A 15,099-nucleotide genomic window follows, 5' to 3' on the forward strand; every position below is an offset into this window, starting at 1 on the left:
GTGTGTGTGTGTGTGTGTGTGTGTGTGTGTGTGTGTGTGTGTTAACTTTGCAGCTTAACAGTTCTGCTTTAAAAAATAGGATTGCTCTATTACAACTTCTAGCTCATTTCTTACTTAAACATTTCTGCTAGTTTACTTGCAGGCTTATGAATGTTGATATCACAATTAAAGTTTCTAGGCAGTTTGGGAAGAATGGTCTCTGTAGCATTTCTTAGCAGCCTGATCTGAAGGTCAAATTAGGAGTTCTTACCTGATTTCTTTAAGGTATTTGTATGTTGAGGAATTTTAGTTTTCAGTCTTTTGGTGGACCCCTAAAGTTTATAAATATGTTTCTAATTAAGAAGCCTGCTTCCCCGGTATTTTAAAATGAAGTTTAAAAAATTTACTTTAAATTAGCCCACTTGTTAAGTATCTAGGCTGTTCTCATCACCACAACCCTGATTCTCCAATCACTTGAAGGTATTTAACTTTACCACTATGAGTGCTACCATCCTGAGAAATCCCTGGGACTCCCAGTGATAGGGAATGTTTTTTTTTCTTCCCCAGCATACCTATTTCTGTTTCTCAAACTGCTTTGAAACGCAGCAAGAAGCACATGTGGGCTAATTTGGATGTGCCCATGGTGTTTACCAGGCTTAGATGTTGGTATAGACAATTCATTCATTCCTTTTCAGTTAAATATATTTTACCAGTTTTTCCCACTCTTGCAATAGAAATGAATCTGATAAAGGTACATTTCAAAATGAATTAACATCCAAATTATTGGATTGGATTTTCTATAATGGTCTAGGATTCAAGCTGCTTCAGTGAGCTCTATATTCATGACTACTAATACCAAAACAAGGTAATTATTTAAAATACTTTATGAGACTCTTCAGTTAAAATGAAGATAAACTTAATATTCCTTAAAATACTCATTACTGCTCTCCACATGGCTTTAGATGACATTGGATGTGGTCATAATCAGAGGTAACTGCAGGGAAGAAAACAGTAGTATACAACCTCAGAATGGCTGCTTGGTAAAGGAGAAGGACAGCAGGTGGTAAAGTTAAAGACCTTTAGTGATTGAAGGATAAACTTTGAATTGCAGCAGGTTTGTGTGTGCATTGTTTTATAATATCTATTTCCATTGGATCTCTGTCTCACATGGCTTTGGATAGATGCCACAAGTCTATGGATTACTAAAAACTGATTAGATTCAAAGTAAATTTGATATGTCCCTTTTTCTGTCTAAAATTTGCAAGGTATGAATGCTTATGGAAGAGATAAGGTTGCCCTAAAAATGTTTTGCATTAATTTATTTTCTTCCAAGCCTTTTTCTACTCTAAGATATACCACAACAGATATATTTTAAGAGAATGCTTGCCAGTAAAAAATGTTTAGTAACAAATTAGCTATTGGCCATTTAGCTGGTCAATAAGTTATGTGCCAAAAACCTGAATCACTAAGTTGTTTTATTCAGGGCACTTAGGCCACTGACAGACATGACACTGCCCAGTCTAACTCATGGTGCTTCACAGAAACATTTGCTGTTGGGTTGGGAGGGTGGGGGACTGAGCCCAGCCTATGCTGGATGGGTTTGCATAGGTTGGAACAACTCCACTCCAACCACCCCAACTCCAGTACAGGCTGGTCAGACCCCAGCTTGAGCTCCCACCACTCCTTTCTCCCCCTTTCACATCATGCTAACAGCACCAGGGGCAGGGCTAGGCTGCATCAGCTCAGCCACCCAATTAGACAGAAGTTAATGAAGATGCTCATATAATGAGGGTTAATTTGTCATACGACTGGGGATTTTTAAAGTACTCTGCAGCAGTGTACTTCTGTTAGGACATGGGTGTATAGTACTTGGAAGGGGCCAATTGCAAAACAAATATAACTTCTGTCTGTGCCCTTAGAGGGTGAAATTCCTTCTATTTCTCACCAGTCAAAGTGTGACACACCATATTATTTCTAATATTTACTATTTAAAGCATAGTGAATATGACAATTACTTAAAACAGAATTTCAGTCTAAGCTACCTAGTAATGCTACATAATCTATCTCTTGTTCCAAGCATAGGAAAAAGACTGTGGATATCATATGTTTTCCTAGATATCACTGTGTTTATAATGGCTAGTGAATGCTGACTGTTGTCAGAACTAAAGGATAGAATATAATATTTTTAAAGGTATCCATAATTTTAATAAAACGTCCAAGAATAAAGTTGTGGTATTTACAATTGAATGACCTGTGCTTGTTAAATAAGATTAAGGGGGACTAGATATGTTTCTTCTTGGAATTACATCAAAATGCAGCTACTTACAACCTGCCAACAGTATAGGGAAAACAAAAGTGGTACTGCTGCTTACTCATCCATCCTACCTCAGTCTCATTTCTGAAAGATATACACATCTTTCAAATTTACAGAGCTTATCCTTTCCCAATGGAATAGAATAATGTATGCAAGAACATTCCGTGCTACTAAATTTTCCTGTGTCACACCTTGCTGAAATAGTTCCAAAATCCTTGAAGTTTCTAACAATTTATTTATATATATATATATACTGCAACTAGCCAATTGACAATCAAGAATGATGGGGGGGGAGGGGGGCAGGGACAGAGCACCGGCACCCACCACCCCATGCCACTGCACCTCCCAGGAACAGGGGATGGGGGGGAAAGCTTGCATGAGGTGGGCACCACCACCACCCACTCTCCTGTGGTGTTCCCACTCCATGTCCAGCCCTGTGCCACCACAACCCCTGCTCCACATCTGGCTCCATGCCTCCCCCTCCGCATCTGCCTCCGTGCCATTCTGTGTCTGGCCCCACACTTCCCCCCCTCCCCCCCCACTGCTGTGCACCCAGAGGTGGATTAATGCACACTTGGGCCCTGGGCAAACACAAAATTGGAGGCCCTCTCCCCCCACAGGAGCTAGGCTGCAGAGTGGGGCAGGGCCCCTTCCCCTCCTGGTGCTGGCATGGGAGGCTGGGGGGACCCTGCCAGGCTGGGGGTGGTGGAGTCACATGCCCACCTCTTCTTCCTTCTCCTTGCCCACCCTGTCCTGCTATGGCCATATATACACACACACAGACACACACACAGAGGCATGCACACAGATGGGTGTGCAGTACTCTCACTCACTCTCTGCACATGGAGAGACAGACACAAACACATTCTCCCTCCTGCTATGAACACACACAGGCATGCATGTACATACAGACACACGTATGCACTCACACACGGGTGCGCACTCACTCAGTGTCTGCGCATGGACACAAACACACTCTCCCTGCCATGAACACAGACGCATAAATGCAGACTCACACACATACACACACTGAAACATGCACACACACATAGAGACACACACATGCACACACAGACGCACACACACACAGGCGGGCATGCACTGTGTTCACTCACTTTCTGCACATAGACACACAGACACAAACACACTCTCCCTCCTGCCATGAACAGATACATGCATGCACACCCACACATGCATGCATGCACATGCACACAGATGCATCCACGCAGACACATGCACGCACACATGCAGACAGGCACACACTCTCATTCACTCTGCACATGGATACAGACACAAACACACTCTCCCTGCCATGAACACAGACACATACATGCACACTCATCCATGCACACACACATACACACACGCATGCATACATGCATGCACGCACACAAATGGGCACACACACCATTCACTCATTCTCTGCAAATGGACAGACACAAACACACTCTCCTGCAGTGAACAGACACATGCATGCACGTGTGCATGTGCACACAGAGGGACAAAAAAAATTTTGGTGGGGCTGAGCATGCATGAATGCGTGCCCCGCCCCCGGCAGAAAAGTCTACAGGGGAGGGGGTATGGGACCAGAACAGAGCCAGGCCTAGGGCCCGTGCAGCTGCCTGCCACCAGAGGGCCTGTGAAAGGTTGCCTCCCCGCACTGCCCAGGGGGGCCCAATGCCTGGGGCCAGAGTGGGGACCACCTCAGCTACACCACTGGGCCAGAGCCCCTGGGACCTACATGCCCGCCCTGCCCTGGGTTGTTCCTGGGAAGACCCCAGCAGAATCCAGTGGCTGCTGCACAGGTGTGGTGCCAGGAAGCCAAGGGTGGAGGAGGGCACATTGCCCCTGATCTATGCACGGGGCAAGGGCAGCTGCAGTGGTAGGTCAGACTCTGCCTGCTCCTTGCCTGCATACCTCACTGCTGCTTCTTTGACAGTGGTGTGGCTCCATGTGCCTTGCTGCCTGGCCCACCCAGCAGGGATGCACATGGCACCGTGCCACTGTCAAAGCCGGGAGTGAGGCATGCAGGCAGGGAGCAGACAGAGCCCAGCTCCAGCTGCAGCTGCCTTTGCACCATGCCCCCCCCCGTGCCGGGCTCTGCCTGGGGACAACTCGGTGTGGGGTGGGGCAGGGGTCCCAGGGGCTTCTGCCTCGCAGTGCAGCCGAGGCTGACCCTGCTCTGGCCCTTAGTTCCAGGCCCCCCTGTGTGGTCCAGGGAGGCAGCCAGGGCCAGTGTGGGGATGGGGGTGGCAGTTTTGTGTGGGCTGCTGGCACCGGGCAATGGCCCCAGGTGCAGGGGAAGGGGCTGCTGTGTGGGCGCAGCAGGCTTCAATCCCTGCCTGCTCCTAGCCGCACTTTCCCCCTCCCTCCACAGACTTTCCCGCTTTGCGGGATGGGGCACGCGCACGCATGCTCAGCCCCCACAATTTTTTTTCTCCCTCCACATATGGGCCCCGTGCCCACCTTCTCCCCAATCTGGTCCTGCTCCACCCCTTTCCCTGCTGCTCTGTGTCTGCCTGGCCCATATCAGCCTGCCTCCCCTCCTCTTCTTCCCTCCCTGCCCACCACCTCCTCCTCCCTGCTGGCTGTTCTGGGTGGCAGCCCCGCTGCTCCATGCCACCAAACTTCCCTAGCAGCAGCTCAAACTTGGGCCCATGCAGCCCAGGCCACCCAGCCAATCGGCACCTGCCCTCTCTGCCGCACATGCACAGTTAGCCCAGAGCATTATGGACAGACAGACAGACTATGGCTTTTATTATATTAGAATAGTATGAGATTTTTTATTAATCATTATATCTAAGCTGTTTATCCAATATCCATCCAATTCAGGGAGCCAAATTCATGTCTTGCATAACTGGGGAAAAATGTTTTTAACTTGAATGAAGTGCATCCATTTATTCAAGAAATATTTTTTCCCTTGGATGAGTCCTTTGGTCCTCTACTATCAAGATGCCTCACTCAGTTTCATGTCTTGTGCACCTTGAGATAGGGCAAGAATAAGAAGTTAGATAAAAGGGGATAATTTGCTCTTAAATCTGTCACAAAAACTTGGTAGCAGTATTTGAAGATAGATCAAGGCCAAAGATCTGTCTTCAGTTATTTTCTTCCACTTACATGATTTCAGAAGGGTTATTGAAGGTTACCTGAGTGCAGAATTTTCTCCAGACAGCGTGCTTGCCAGATAGGAAATATGCAATACAGCTCACTCAAAGAGAAGACCATTCAAATCTTCCAGGAAATTTGTTTGGAAGCTCTTCAAAACAATGTTACTATGCAAATGATGTACTACATGCTAAATGGTAAACCTCTTTGAGGAGCCTCTCACTCACAAAAGTGCAGTGGTCCCATAAAAAAAACCTTACACAAGGGGACACAACAGGGTTTTAAGTATATTCTGATACATGTGTAGTATGCTAATGAGGGCACATGAATAAAATCAGATTGTATCCAGCTTCCTACAAAGAATTTCAGTTATTCTAGGAAAAACCATAGGTGACATAACAGGTTTCAACAAGTGGCCATTGAAAAGGTCTAGGTACAGACAGTCAAAAAGCTTGAAGCTGAATCAATCCAGTCTTTGCAGGTTACTCTAAGATGCAGAATTTAAATTGAAACAGAAGCAACCAGATATGTACCTTTGACTCAGGAAATGCAGCCACGTGATTGAAGTGGTTCATGCCAGAAGCCTGGGGGCCAGAAGTCTGGCTGTGTGTTCACTTCCTTTTCCTGATGCCCCTGAGGTCTCTGAGATTTGCAGTGCAGACTCAGAGCAGACAGCCCAGCCCAGCCCAGGGCTGTAAAGCATAATGGGATGCTGGGGAACCACAGACTACACATAGCGAGGTACAGGGGGGCATGTGCCTCCCCTGAGATTGGCTGCCACTGAAGCCACTGCCAACTTCTGCGGGTGGTGACCACCACCCCCACCACCAACATGGCTGCTGGTGGCTGCAGGCAGGTCCTGCTTGCTGCCATGGTGCCTCCCAGTCACAGGAGACACTGGTTGTTCATGTGGGAGACTGTGAGGGATTTGAACCAGGAAGGGGACTGGGACAGAATTTTCATAAATCAGTTTGATCCAAATCACATAAGTCTGATACTACATTCAACCAGGTTTATCCTAAACCAGTTTCAGCCATTTGGTTTATGTGCCCTGAACTTCTATTCTGTTACAGGTTTAAACCAGTTTCTGATCAGTTAAACCAGTTTGTGTGTAACTCCTGTCCCTAGTCAAAAAGTCTGATAATCACCCCTAAGTAAAGACGGAAGTCAACAGGAGTGACCAGAGGAGCATTAAATATCACTCTTAACTTTATATTCAACACTCCCTTAATAAATACAGAATAGGTAAGAAATAAGGGTGAACTACTGGGCTAGAATTGAGGGTTTTGCAGGGACAAGTTGAAATTGCTAGACAGTACTGTCTGTTATTCCTCCCCCCATTTCAGGCTGCCAGAGTGCTGATATCTTCCTTTTCTGCCTTCACCTTAGTACTGAAGCTTCCTGACAGGTATCTTCCTGCACCAACATTCAGCAGCTATTCCTTCTGCCATGTACTTCACAGCTGCTACTCTGGCCTCTTTGCACAAAGGAATCTTCTGTATGGCTTCAGTTTCTGCCTTGAATTTCATTTACTAGTGTCTCTGAATCCTACTGGAGCATTTTTGTTTATGTCTAGAGGGGATTTCAGGGGCAATATATTATAGCTGTGGAAATTCCTGTAATGAAATCTGAAACTAAGCAGTGCTTTCCATACATCAGGTGAATCCTGAAACTTGCTACAAACTTGAACCAAATTGTGGGCAAACCTGTAAGGATTAAACTAAAATTGATAGTCTTTAGAACAAAGCCTTTGCAGATTAGTTTTACATAGTTTTCTCAGTTTGGAAGTAGGCCCACATCACCCAACAATGAAAAGAAAGAAAGATATATATGTGAAACATACATATATGAGACACGTGTGTGTGTGTGTATAGAGAGAGAGAGTGATCTTTCTTTCTTTTCAATGTTGGGTTGTGTGGATCTACTTGAAAATAGAGATTGAATTGCAAATTGCATATATATATATATATATTTGAAAAGATATGAATGTCACCTATATTATATTATATTATATTATATTATATTATATTATATTATATTATATTATATTATATGCCTACTGGTGACATCTTGCATTCAAAGAGATGTAGAAATTGTGGTTAGTATACTTTCTCTGCTTCCATCTGCATCTATATTTCTGGGATAGGTACACTACTTCTATATAAATTGATAGTACAATATACTACCCTTAAAAATTATGCCCTCATTTTCAATTGTCTGTCATGCAGTTTCATATGGTTGAAGTTCCAGTTGTCATTGTAATATATGGCTAAGTACAGGCATTATACTGGACTAAGTGATCAGAAATTGATCTAATTCTGTAACTGTACGGAAGTTCAACACACATCTACTGGTCTAAAAATAGCAGAACCTGGTCTAAGATAGACCTGGATCAATGTTCACTAAAATCTAATCAATTTAGATTGGTAAATCTAATTTCTGTATGAGATCCCCTATCAATTAAAGTTAAATTGCTTTTCTCCAGCATCCCAGCCTCTCTTGCAGCCCCCTGCAGCCCCCACCCCCGCCCCCTTTCAGGAAGGCATGCCAGCACTTGGCCTTTATTCAGCTGTTCCAACTGAGTGCCCAGCAGGCCCTGCTTCTGAGCTCTCCCAGATCTGAGCCACCAGAGCCCCTCTCCCAGGCCCATCTCCTGCCTCTGGCCATCTGTCAGCCTCAGTGGGTAAAAGAGTTCTCTGTGCCCCCCAAAGGAGTCCTGGGACCTGGGCACCTGAGTCCCCAGATGGTGCCCCTGCACACCCTCAGAAAGCAGCCCACAATGTACACACAGACCTGACACTGAGCCCAGGAGAACCTCTGTGCTCAGGCACAGCCGTATGGAACTGTCCCTGGCTCCTGCACACCCGGTCAGGGACCCCATGCTCCTGTGATCAGGCACAGCCCCCCAGATCGCCACCTTGGCTCCCACACACTACAGCTCAGTGGGCAGAGCTAGGCATCCTGCCACCCAGACCCTAGTGTAGACTCCCTCACAAGCAGGAGCCAGTGTGGGTAACTAGCCTCTGGTGGGTCATGGTGGTAGGGGCATAACAATGGGACTGGGCCTTTGACCTCCATTGCATGGCCACTGCCGGCAGGTCCCTGAGCCATGCACAATGGGGTATTGCAAGGCTTTTAAGGCTAATAGCTACAGGGTCCCAGAGTACTAGGGTGGAGGAGGGGGAACTGAGCATCTCAGGTAGGGAAAGCAGGGTTGAGGGCATGTTTTTCCATGCCCAGCAGCCAGTCAGGGCTGCCTTGAGCACTTGGCTGCACTCAGCAGTCTCCGGCAGCCTTGGAAGCCCACAGGGCATGCTGGAAGCCATGCAGGAATGCCCCCAACCTGATGGCCTCAATCACTGCAGGCAGCCTGCATGCCCTCACCACCAAAGGGTGAACGTGTGATCTGTTTGCTACTGATCTAATTTAGGCTGTTTACAGAAACCCGCGTACATTACATTTATTCCTCAGGTTTTTTGAACTTCTGTATTTGGCCTATAAGATGTTCTGAGTTAAAAGACTACAGTTTTTGCCTCTTCATGGGTACCCATTGTATTGTTTTCTTGGGTATTTAAGATACTGTTCTAGAGATATTTTCTCATACCTAGGTTTTTTTATTCTTACCTGTCTGATGGTTACTTTTGCCCTTATCACTATAGAAGTCATTGGGTTAATTGATTTTTGTGCCATGTTTCAAAACGCATAGATCCATGCTCATAGTATATAACCATAAAATCAGATCAGTATTAAATTTTAGAAATGCACTGAACATGATTTAACAAGGACTTCAATTTAGTTTTAAAGCAGTTACTGAAGCTCATACCTGTTTCAGATGTGAAGAGTTTGTTATATTAAACCTTATTTTTCTTTTTGTATTTTTCATTTGGTATTATAGTGTTTAACAGCTGCCACTTATTATTTTAGGAAAAAAATAACAGAGGATCTGTATATACTTCCTAGAACTGCCTGTGCCAAAATAGTTTAGGAGTCCATCAAATCCTCTATCTTGTCTCTATACCAGGCTAGTGTTTAATGTTTTAAAAGAAGGCTTTATTCCTTGTAATGCATTTAATTGCGATATATTCTACTTTATAGCATCCAACACTTGTCTTATACTGCAAACTGCACTGCTTCCTGATCCCAGTGTATTTCAGGGATACCTTGGAGCATGTTGATTAATGTTTCCCAGTATATTGACTTCGTTCTCCTCTCATTCTGTATCTTTCTTTATTAACAGAAATCCCTCGCTCTAGTTTTCCCTACTAAGAACAGTGTGACACTTTCAGTATAAACTCATACTTAGGAAGGATTTATAATTTAGAAATGTCATTTCAGGCTTAGCCTGGAGCAACTGTTTTTCAACTCTTAAATAAATGTAAAGGTTGCAAGAGAATAAAGCATTAAAATATAGACATGAATCAACATTAGTAGAGAGGGAAGGGTGAATTCCATTTTCAAGTACCACTTAGACTAGATTAATTTGTTTGTTGTCTGTTTGCTCTTCTTAACCTTAAAATATGAGCATTGCCCAGTGGTTAGCCCAGAGCCTTTTTGTACACCTCACATCTAAATGGGATTCTGAAACTTAAAAATGTGCTCTCTGAGAAGTGTTCTTTAGGTGCTGGGGTTAAATACCATTATAATCAGTAAGTCATTAAATATTTTATACTGTCTGATGAGATTCCCTTCCTTTCTCAGTTGTGTGGCTTTGTCTTCTGTGATATAATTTCATTGGCTCTCAAATGAGGGTCTTTTAGTCTAGACAAGACCTTAATTTCTAAATTAAACAAGCAAGACATTTTCTCTGCTTGGAGTTTTCTGCAAAACAAAGATAGTCATATTATTTGTTTCTTAGTTATGATTTTTCTGGTCTCATTGAAATTAAACATCCATAATCATCTTAGTGATCCAGTGCCTGCCTCTGTTGTAAACGCCTTTTAGAAAGTTTTTGTGTTTGTCTATATATTGTTCACGGCCCTTTCAATGTGCAGAAATAGATTAAACTTACTTAAAGGGCATCCTGGGTGCAATAGAAGAATAGGTCTCTAAGCAAAGGACAAACAAAATGGTATTCAAAACTCAAGTGATTAGTAAACTGAGACAGGAGACTGCTCATTGAAAAAGGACTTTAGGGCACGTTTCAATATATTTTTTTCTGAAGGCATTGTTTTAGGAAAGACATCCAGTTCTGTCAGCATTTCCCCTGCTGTTTAAAGGTAGGCTATAAAACAGCAATACTCATGGCCCTGTACGCAGAACTAGTTTATATGTCTCTAGAGCAGGGGCGGGCAATTATTTTGGGTGGAGGGCTGCTTACTGAGCTTTGGCAAACCTTTGAGGGCCAAATGACAGGCAGCCAGGAGCAGATAAATATTAATTTTCTAAATTTTTTAGGGGTCCTGTGGGCTGGATGGAATGGCCTGGTGGGCTGCATCCAGCCCACGGGCCACATTTTGCCCTCTCCTGCTCTACAGGCATCTATACTACAACATCCAAAGGTTTTTTTTAACATATGTTGTCATATAACATTATGATATAATTATCTACGCTTCAGTTTTTGAACTCAGTTTTCTTACCCTAAGGCCCCTGTACACATGAAAGTAAAGTCATGATGAGATCTTATGAGCGATTCATAAAATCATGCCTCCTGCCAAGCCACAAATGCATCGCAGCAGGTATGATTTTGGGATTACACTTTAGAACCCATCGCACCTTTCTGCTGGTGCGAGAAGAGCCCAATCCCAGGCTCCCCTGCAAAAAGAAGGGTCCTGCAGCTGGGAGCCTCCTCTACTGACAGGGCTCCCAGGCATGGAGGCACCCCATGCACCTCCATGATTGGGGAACTGCAACCACTGTGATCTTCCAACCATGGGGCACCCCATGCGCCCCCAGGTTTGGGACATCAGAGCAGGACTCTCAGCTTCAGCTGTGCCCAAGCTGAGAGTCCCACAGCTGAGGGGATTCTCAGTCCCAGCTGCACTGTACACACAGCCGAAGCTGAAAGTCCTGCAGCTGCAGGACTCTCAGCACTGGCTACACAGGAGACAGCAGCTGTGATCTCCCAGCCACAGGGGACTGCCTACATGTGCAAATTAAAGATGGATAGAAACAAGCTATAAAGCCATTGCACTTTTTTGAGCAAAAACTTTTTAAGGTGTCATAGATAATTTGCACCGGTAGCCAGCGTATATTTATTGTGCAATTAACTATGTCATTGCTTAATAGATATATTAAGATATATTACTACACCTAAATAATGATCTCTTGGCATAGTAATTATATGAAATGAATATGAATTTTCATCTTAGATGTCATTTTTTTTCCAGCCGGGCTGCGTAAATACGACTGAAGTGGATATAAAAAAGTCTTCAAGGATGAAAAATCCTCACAAAACAAGAAAGGTAAATGCTGAGTTTGGATAGAAAGCAGTATATCTCATCATTTGACATGTTCTTCAGTTCTTTTAATGAATGAAAATATAACCCCCCTTTTCTTTGCATTGTACAGATAAATCAAAATATTTCCTTGCCTCTTCATGCCTTTAAATGACAAATTAACAGGAAATGTATTTAAAAAAAAATAAGGCATTGTTTTCTTTAGATTGCATTATTATAGCACTGTTTGTGGGCTATTTAAGGAGACTGAACATATGAATCTTATGCAGTCCACGCATACAAAGCCTTAGAACAACTTTCCAACTTTTGTTTCAGTTCTCTAAACCAAAATATGTAACTACTATCACAAGACCTTAAAAGATATGAAGGGAATAAGTTAAATGTGTTGCTTTCAGTTATTGAACACACATGGTTTATACTTACTATCCAAATTATAATGTTTTCTATGAAAAAAGGAAAATGGCCTAGAATTTTTGCTTGCAATATATATGTCAGAGCCCCAGTAACAACAGTGGGTTAATAATAGCCCTGAAGGGAAAAGGATCTAGTTTAAGGTGAAAGCTTTTCCTCAATTGAAACATTTGAAATGTTGATATTCATATCAAATTCCAGATTTTACAAATCACCTCTATTTGTAATGGGCTGGACTGATACAGTACAGTGTATAGCAATCCACCTGAACTCTAAGACAGCCAATATCAGGTTAAGCCCATATTCAATGTAAACTATTCCTTTTAGTTAGCTTATGGTCACATTCCATATAAAGGACTGAATCAAAAGGAAGTCTGGATTTGTTGACATTTTCAGTACCGTTCTGTGTGTACTGATCAAAGTTTTCAGACATTAGTCATCTATAAAACGTTCACCATACATTTGGAAGCTGTACAAATAATAATTAATCATGACAGCATACCTCTCAGTTTCCTGTTCCTTCTCTTCCTGCCAGCCATTTCCACCCACTGAGATAGCTGCCTTCCTGTGTCATCTCCACTTCCTACTTTACTAAAATAATTAAGGAACATAAAATATGGTAGTTTTAGCATCCTATGACACCATGAAATTGTGCATTTTTATAAGAATCCTTTAATACTTATCCCAACACTGAAATACAGATTATTTTTTTCAGTATGTGGTGTACATACTTGAGTACTAATGTAAAACTTCCGAAAAAAGAGTTAAAAGTATATATACAGTTTCTATAGGCACAAGTAGAGTACACATTGAAGACAAATGTCTGTCTTTCCATGTTTTTGTGTAGTCTGTCTATGGATTACAAAATGACATTCGAAGTCACAGTCCTACCCATACACCAATACCAGAAGCTAAGCCACCCACAGAAGATGAACTACATCAAGAGGTTTGGAAAACAAATGAACTTTTAAACAACCCATTAAAACATGGCAATTAGATTCAAAAGTTACCGTAACTTGCAAGGATATTTATTTAGCATGTAAATATGTAGAGGAAATAAAATCTGACTTTTTTTTCTTTCCCCTTCTTTCAGTATTGGTGGACTTATGCATTTAGCTTCCATATTAAGACTAATGGGAGTAACATTAACATTTTTTAGTCTTTATTAACAGTTTAAGCTTTACCGACAATCCACTTATTGGGTACTTTCTATAATTAAACCCATCAGCCTTTCAGCACTAAGCAGCTTGCTCACTCTTATTTTCAACATTTTCATTTAACGTTTCAGGGCGTAGTTGCATCATGGTGCATGCATATGTGGGATATACACCTATATCTGCCATTAATGCTTCGTGAATCTTTCCTAGAGCAATAGAACTTGTAGAAGATGCATGGCTGAGCAGTTAATGGCTTTCTTTGTAAGAAATTTTAAAAATGCTAACTGGCTTTCTGTTGATGAGCCCTGAGGAAAATATGTTAAATCAGTCCCTTTTTGGCTTTGTATAATTATTTATATTTACTAGAAAGTTACATTTACTCTAGAAATATAATATTGAAATGTCAATATAGTTCATCTATACTTTTTTTTATACCTTTGGATAAATTAAGATTTAATAAAAACGAAAATCCTGAAAATAGAGCCAGGCCATGAATTACTCATAACATTTTGCTTTCTCTTCTTGCAGATTAAGTATTGGCAAATACAATTAGATAGACATCGATTAAAAATGTCAAAAGTTGCAGAGAGGTAAGTACTTTGTCACATCCGCTATTTTTGAAGTACTCTAAGAAGCATAGGGAGAGAATCTGTGTAAAGAAACGAAACAGGAGAATGAGACAGGGGAGCTAGGATATTATTGAAAATCACTGAAGAGAGTTTTCTTTAAATGTGAGTTCTTCAGTTATGACATGTATCTTATTTTCTAATATGGTGCAAATAAATACCATTCCTGCTAGTTTAGGCTGAAAAGAAAAAAAGTGCGTATGTATGGCCAGGGAAGGAAAGATGCTGAAATCGCTTTGTACAAACTCCTTGACTGTCTATCCTAGGAAAATAATTACCTGCTTTTCCAGAACAGAGTGGTGAAAAGGCTGTAGTATTCCAAGGGCAGATGAATATCATGTGTCCGTACTGTACAGGACATGTATCCACTACTTGCAGCTCTAAACTTCAGAGCCTAGTTATTTCTTATAGGGAGCATCTGCGCGTGCACTTAAGTGCTACTAAATTTTATGTGTATTAAGCTAATACGCATTAAGCGATTTTGGCAGGTGTCTAAACATTCAGGGACTTGGCACTAAAGTTAGTGCCAAGTACCTGCAGCACTGCCATGTGCCCCTGGTGGCTGGGCAGACCAGGCACTAAAGTTAGTGTTGGGTCGCGTCTACATGTGCGTTAATGCACTTTAACTAATCGTGCCTAAATTTGATACCTGCATTTTCAGGTATCAAATTTAGGTATGATTAGCCTAATTTCACCATTTTTAATGCACATGAAGGGAACGCATGTGTAGATGCATGCTCATAATTCACATTAAATTAGGCTAATGCACATTAATGCATCTTGCATAGATGCACCCTTGTTATATGGACTTATCTTTGGTTTTGCAAATACTTAATTTGATTTCCGTTGCTAAAGAGGTGCCCACACAAATATATATCCTCCTTGTTAAAGTTATTAGGGAGTCCTGTCTAGGGAATATGACTGATTTTGACAAATTTTAACAAGCCTGCACCATGTCTACTCCCCAGTGACTGGAACAAACAAAAAGAACCCCCACGCCCCACACCCTCTACTAACTCTTTTTTCCATTGTTTGCCATCTTTCCCCCAACATTAACTTTCCAGAATACTCTCATTCCACCCTGCCTTCATGTGAATGTGCAATACCACCAA

The 15,099-nt window shown here is 42.4% G+C and overlaps 1 protein-coding gene across 4 annotated transcripts in view; it reads left to right on the forward strand.

Annotated features, from left to right (window-relative positions):
• RGS7 (regulator of G-protein signaling 7) overlaps positions 1-15,099 on the forward strand; it is a 600,793-nt gene that overhangs the window by 518,593 nt on the left and 67,101 nt on the right. For all 4 annotated transcript variants that reach the window (XM_019527608.1, XM_019527609.1, XM_019527610.1 and 1 more), the window contains exons 10-12: positions 11,725-11,799; positions 13,052-13,150; positions 13,890-13,951. In XM_019527608.1, the coding sequence (XP_019383153.1) occupies positions 11,725-11,799; positions 13,052-13,150; positions 13,890-13,951 (236 nt within the window). The remainder of the gene's footprint in view (positions 1-11,724; positions 11,800-13,051; positions 13,151-13,889; positions 13,952-15,099) is intronic.

This window comes from Gavialis gangeticus, unplaced genomic scaffold (genome assembly GCF_001723915.1).
Source record: "Gavialis gangeticus isolate Ggan-Ray unplaced genomic scaffold, GavGan_comp1, whole genome shotgun sequence".
NCBI classification, from domain to species: Eukaryota; Metazoa; Chordata; order Crocodylia; family Gavialidae; genus Gavialis; species Gavialis gangeticus.